Source organism: Pteropus vampyrus, unplaced genomic scaffold (assembly GCF_000151845.1).
Source record: "Pteropus vampyrus isolate Shadow unplaced genomic scaffold, Pvam_2.0 Scaffold1000005406, whole genome shotgun sequence".
NCBI lineage: Eukaryota > Metazoa > Chordata > Mammalia > Chiroptera > Pteropodidae > Pteropus > Pteropus vampyrus.
Genome location: NW_011919808.1, coordinates 1 through 6,923, shown reverse-complemented (window position 1 = coordinate 6,923; position 6,923 = coordinate 1). Strand labels below are relative to the sequence as shown.

The 6,923-nt window shown below is 36.8% G+C and overlaps 1 protein-coding gene across 1 annotated transcript; it reads right to left on the bottom strand.

The window, feature by feature from the left end:
- Positions 1-555: 555 nt before the first annotated feature.
- On the bottom strand, positions 556-6,751 carry LOC105311621 (zinc finger protein 658-like; the record flags this gene model as incomplete). The annotated part of the gene is made up of 4 exons (XM_011387580.2): positions 556-1,318; positions 3,080-3,175; positions 3,472-3,688; positions 6,680-6,751. Coding segments are annotated over 4 exons (498 nt in total), but the record flags the coding sequence as incomplete, so codon positions are not given.
- Positions 6,752-6,923: the final 172 nt, after the last annotated feature.

Sequence of the window (6,923 nt, the reverse complement as noted above, 5' to 3'; positions counted from 1 at the left end):
ATTCTCATTTAATGCTTTCTATCTTATTCTTTTCCTAAGCACAGTTATGAACATGTTTTCCTTGATATCACATAGACTATATCTAGTTCTGCTCTAAGCCACCTGAATCCGATTTTTTGTTTTGACCCATAAGTAAGTTTACCTCAGATTCTTTACCCACTGTTCTGATAGGACAGTGACATGTCAAACCATTGTCTATGATCATATTTGTTCCCTGACTTTTTGTTTCACTTATTATTAAACTATCCCACCTCTAGCTGCAAACTACTTAACTACTCAGAGCTTTACATAAATCCTTCATATCTAATAAAGCAAGTCCTCCCACAGTGCTCTTCTAAAGGGATTTAGTTTGATATTACATCTTTACAAGTATGTCTCCACATGAATTTTTATGGAAAAGTGCTTTTTGGTTTTTTTAGGATTAACTAAAGTTGCAGCCATTTCATTGCTTTATTCTAAGATATAGTCTATAATTTGTCTTCCAGTTGATCAATTTTAAATTTCACTTTTAAATTCTTCATTATTATATTTTTGTTATTGCTCTTGATCAGTTTCTTAATATAAATGAGACTACAAATTACCTCTGTTCACTAATTCAGCTATAACTAAAAGTTTCTAGTATGCACATTTATTTTTATTACTTTCTAAATGTCATGCAATTTTGAAATTGATTTCCTTCTTGATATACTGTTTAATAGAGATAATTTTCCAAAGTTCCATATCAAGGTTTTTTGTCTACTCATTTTATCATTACTTTCTACATTTATCGAACTATGTTGAGAGAATATTATTTGTGGTGATTCTAATTAGTTGAATTTATTGGTGTTTAGAATAAAACTATATTTTCACTGTCTTATGATAATTCCAAGGGAACTTGAAAGGCTTGTCCTTTAATTTCAGCATACACATACGCAACTATGTGGTCCACTTTAATACAAATATCATTTATATCTTCTATAGCCATATTTATTAAATATGCCACAGGATTTATTATTCCATCAGATGAGGTACAGCAGGTCCTCAAATAAATTCCTTTCATTAAATGTCATTTAGTTACAACGTTGATGAGAAAAAAAAATCAATTCCCTACAAGGACCACTGTCTGTGTGGAGTTGGCATGTTCTCCCCACGTCTGTGTGGATTTCCTCTGGGTCCTCGAGTTTCCTCTCACATCCCAAATGTGCACGTTAGGTGAACTGATGTGTCTACATTAACCCCATGTCTGAGTGCGCGTGGTGTGTGAATGCACCCTGAGATGGAATGGTATCCTGCCCAGGGTGGGTTTCTGCCTTGAGCTGAGCTGCGGGGATATGGCCACCTGAAAAACGGAACTGGAATAAGCGGGTTAGATAATAATGATTAATCTTTCTTAAATGTATGTCTAGCTCAGATTTACATCAATGGTAATATTAGAAGTCTTTTGGATCTTTATTTTGAAGTTTGGTGATGTTTCTGCCCTAACAACTCAGTTCTTCTTTATATCAGTGAAGACTGTAATAAAGGTGGTTTTATTACAGTTCATTTCACTTAAGTCAATTTCCAGGAACCTACTGACAACATTAAGTGAAGAATTATGATCTCATAATTCCAGCGAATCTTAAAGTCTTAGAAATTCATATTTTGTTTTATGATCATTGATATCATATTGCTTAGTGCAGCTATTCAAATACTCTTGCGCTATCAGGATTTCTTTAAAGATAATGAATTTATTGCCTAAATATAAACCTGAATGATAACAGAATATTAGACCCTAAATTATTTATTTTTATTGACTTAACAACTTTACCATTCTTTTATTTTATAACCTTTCTAACATACTATTGAGGGATATCTTTTTTAGCCAATCAGTATGATTAGACAAAGGCCAAAAGGCACATGAAAAAACTGCTTGGCATCGTTAGTGATCAGGAAAATAGTTAAGGACTAAATTATGTCTCAGTCAAATTCATATTTTGAAGCCCTAACTCCCAATGTGACTGCATTTACAGATAAGACCTTTAGAGAGGTAACGGAGGTTAACGTGATAAAGGAGAGGCCCTATTTCTGTAGAACTGATATCCTTATAAAAACGGGAAGAAACATCAGACACCTTTCTCTCTCCATGAATGCAAAGAGGAAAGGCCCGGTGAGGACACCGTGAGAAGGTGCTCATCTGCAAGGCAGGAAGAGAGGCCTCACCACAAATCAACCCTGCTGGCACCCTCTTCTTGGACTTTCAGCCTCCAGCACTCTGAGAAATAAATTTGGTTTTTAAGCCACCCAGGCTATGGTATTTTGTTATGCCGGTCCAGCTGACTAATACAGAAATGCAAATCAAAACCTCAATGACATAGCACCTCACATCCACTCAGATGACTACAATCAAAAAGTGAGATAATTAAGTACTGGTGAAGATGTAGAAAATTTAGAACCCTCATATGCCATCATTAGGATTATGAAATGATACAGTGCCTTTGGAAAACAGTTTGGCAATTCTACAGAGTTATCACATAGCCAGAAATTCCGCTCCTACCTATATGGTCAAGAGAAATAAAAGCACATGTCCATGCAAAAACTTGTAAATGGGTTTTACATCAGCATTACTCAATAACAGCCAAAAGGTTCACGGACTGATGAATGGACAAACAAATGTGGTATATCCAGACAAAGGAATATTATTTCGCCAAGAAACGATGAAGTACTAATACATGCTACAATATGAACCTTGTAATGCAAAGTGAAAGAAACCAATCACAAAAGAACACATAATGTGTGATTCCATTGACATGTCCAGAATACCCAAATCTATACAGACAGAAAGTAGATTAGTGGTTGCCAGAGCTAAAGCGGCAGGAAATAAGGAGATAATAGCTAAAGGGCATGGGGTTTCTCCCTCTGAGGTGAAGAAAACTGACTGTGGTGTTTACATATATCTATGAATATACTAAAAGCCACAAAACTGTATGCTTTAAATGGGTAAATTGTATGATATGTGAATTACATCTCAATAAAGCTGTTTAAAAGGAAAAACGACTTTCGAAAGTGGTTCCCTCTAAAGTCTAACTACCCCAGGAGTTTCCTTCTGTCCGTGCTCACTCACCTGGGAACCTCTGGTTTGGGAATTCTTCCTCTAAGGACCAGGGCTCTTCACCTTGCTCCAACTTGAAGATCACCTGGGGTTTGGTAATGCAATACCCTGTGAACGTAACAATCCACAACAAAGACTTTATATATAGACCAGATCCACGTGCTTTTTAGATTCTGAAGGTGGAGAAAGATATAGCAGCAAGAGCAAAATGAAAGTACCCATTTGCAGTTTTCAATGGGAAAGCAATGACACAAACATCGTTTCTGTTTCTCTAAAGGTTTCAATTACCCAGGCCTCTTAAAAGCCTGAACAACATTAATCTCTACAAAGGGTCCATGTGTTTTGACGATTACAACAAAAAGGATTTGAATTCCAAGGGGAGTCACATTGTAAGGCCTGCTCACCCATGGAGACAAAGTGGCTGCAGTTCTCCAGCATCACGTCTCTGTACAAGGTCCTATGAGCAGGGCCCATGTACTGCCACTCATCTGGGGTGAACTCCACAGTCACGTCTTCGAACGACACTGATCCCTGCAATGATACATTTTGTTCAAAGTTCAGAATTAAGTGACAAAGAAAATACTTTTGAGAATTACTATTTTCCTGTTTACTCTTAAGGCTCTAAAACAAATAGCTATAAAGAATGTCTACTCGTGCCCTAATTTGTCTTTAACTTTGGAGTTACTCAATTAGTTAAAAGGGTTTGTAATGTACTGTAATTCATTCATATATTTTTATGAAAAATTTCAGTGTAAAGAGTTCCTACAACTCTTCTACGTCCCGAGGGATTACCCTGGGTAGTCTAGAGAATTCTAGAGAATCCTAAGATGTTCAATCCCTCCAAGGACATCAATACCATAAATAATGGGAGCCAAGGAAACAGTTCATGTAAGTTGTGGAGATCCCGTACATGATTGAACTTATGTATCAATAAACGTATAAAGATATATAAATCTAGAGCTCATGGAGAACAAAGGATGACTTACCTAGGAGATGGAATCAAACAGACTAGTATGAGAACACTGCCTACACTGAAGTAACAGCGACAGATATAAATAGAAAGATCTAATCAGCAGAAGCAGTAACCAATTAGCTACCCAATCTAGCAGTATGAGCAGCTTCTTGAATGCTGGTGCCAAATACCGATATTTAAGACATACAAAAAAAAATATCTTAGAAGTTTTCATGAGACAGACCTGTTCATGCTGCTACTGACTAGTCTGTAGAACAAAAAGCTGGAACTGTCCCTTAAACTACGCATGGTTTTAGAACACAGACGGGTGCTCTAGGACAAAGACAAGCATTAAGGAGACACTAGCAATTTAGGTGGTCATGGAAATTAACAGAAGCAGTCAGACAACAACTTGAGCACATAGGGATTGGACAAAAAAAAAGTACCAGAAACAGCATCTGAGGCACCGTGAATATTAAGGAGGCTGGCAGTAAAAGTAGAGGCCACAAAGCCAGAGAAGAACTTTTCTGAAGGTAATAATGGAATCATGAGGGAGTAGAGTATTGAAAACTGAAAAAAGAGAAAGTTTCCACAACAAAGACTTTAAAGGGGGTGGGAGGAGGGAGCCGGGGGAGTTGCCGTTCAATGAGTATAAAGTTTCACTTGTGCAAAATACTAAGCTCTAGAGATCAGCTGCACAACGTGATGCCACTAGCGAATGATACAGCACTGTACATGTAAAAATTTGTCAGGAGGGTAGATCCCATGTTAAGTGTTCTTATCGCAAGTAAACAGTAGAAAGAAAGGGAAGTAGATTAAGAGACAAGAGGACAGAAACACGTTTTTTTCCAGTATTATGTATCCGGTTATATCCTCACTCATGTCTTCGGTATGACTGAGTGAATACCTTCTTTGTGTGAAGTTCAGAGCCAGTAGCTGGGAACTTAAACAAATGAATAAAAGATGAGGAACCCCCCTCATTAAGTTTATCTTAATATAAAAAATAAAATAAAATTTAACTATATTTTCCAAAACTAAAACATTAGTGAGAAAACTGTTGTTTTTTATTCGTTTCTGCCAATCTCTCTAATATGTGACTTAATAAACAGCTGGATAAAAAAAAATTAAGCTAACAATGACAGAAGTGCAAATGGTGAAGTAGGAACCCCAGAAAATTCTCTCTTCCACAAAAACAATGAAAAAACTGGCGAAAATTATAGAAGTTAACAAAGATAATTTCTGGAAGTATACAAGAAAATTGGCTGAATCACTCTAAGTATAGTGATGTTGTATCATTTTAATATACCCTCTTCCCATCCCTCTCAAACTCTACCACAGTTTGAGAATCCACAGGCTCCAACCTGCAGCCTGGCAACTACATGATGGGTTGTAGTTCCACCAAAGTATCATTGCCAGAAAAACTGTCATCATTTGGGCTGTTTGGTAGTTCGATGAACGACCCCACTACAAGGATATCTTTATGTGTGCTAATTTGGAGCTCATACAGTGTGTGAAAAGTCTTATCCTCAGAAGCATCTGGCCAAACATTTAAAGGCATTTGTTTAACTTATGTGGTGGGTATTAACTGAAGTGGTGGATAACAGCAGGAGCAAACAATGGCCTGATCGAGAAGCTTAAAATAGGAAATGCTGAAGAATGAGATGGCAAAAAAAGATTTTGAAAAGCTCTGATATACTCCTGAGAATCTAAAAGGCTACCCACATGCATAGAACTATGTATAGGCCCAGGGCTGACGGCATGCTCAGGAAAGACATGGGAAAGCCCTAACCTCTAGGTGACTATGAGGTTTGGCATAAGAAAGAAGTAAAGGCCACTACATGCTTATAAACTGCCTGACTGAACGTTGAAGGAATGCCTTCACATGCACAGAGCCCTGAAGCAAAGACTGGGAGACTACTGGTTCCAGGCATTTAATGAAACTTCTGAAGAAACTTCTACTGCTACAGACCACAAACAATATAGGTTCTACAGAATTAGTTCAGAAAAGTCACTGAACAAATAAATATCAAGGATGATCCCTATGGAGGGGAGACATTCTGATTTCTAGAGCTGCCTCATCTATGTTATTTTAAATGTCCAGTTATCAACAATAACAACAACAACAACAACAACAACAACAAACTATTAAACAAGGGGGAGAAAAAAAGAACGTAAGATCCATACGCAGGAAAAAGTATAATCAAAAGAAACTGCTCCTAAGGAAGGAGATGTTAGACTTCCTAGGAAACAACTTTAAATCAGTTGTTTTAAATATGGTCAATGACCCCTAGGAAAGAATGTCTAAGGATAAAAGAAAAATATAGGAATAATATTTCACTAAGTAAAGAGTATCGATAAAAAGGAATCAAAGAGAAATTCAAGAGCTGAAAAGTACAATAACTGAAACAAAACTTTCACCAGGGGAGTTCAATAACAGATCTGAGCAAGTCGAAGAAAGAATGAACAAACTGTATAATATGTCTGTTGAAATTATGCAGTGTGAGAAACAGAAAAAATGATGAAAAATAACTATGAGATAGCATCAAGTTTACAAGTCAATGCATAGAGTCCCAGACAAAGAGAAGACATACTCTGAAAGAGTATTTGAAAAAATAATAACCAAGAAGTCTCCAAATTTGATGAAAACAATCTACACATACCAAAAACTCAATGACCTTCAAGAAGCATAAACTTGGAGTAAGAGAGCCACACCTGGGCACGTGATAATCAAACTGTCAAAAAGACAAAAAGACAAAAAAGTTTTTGAAAATCTCCTAATATACTCCTGAGAATCTAGATGGCTACACACATGCATAAAGCTGTGTATAGGCCCAGGGGCGGACAACCTGCTCAAAATAAAAAAGCCCCTAAGTAGTCCCCCTCCTAATTACTAATGAAGGTTTG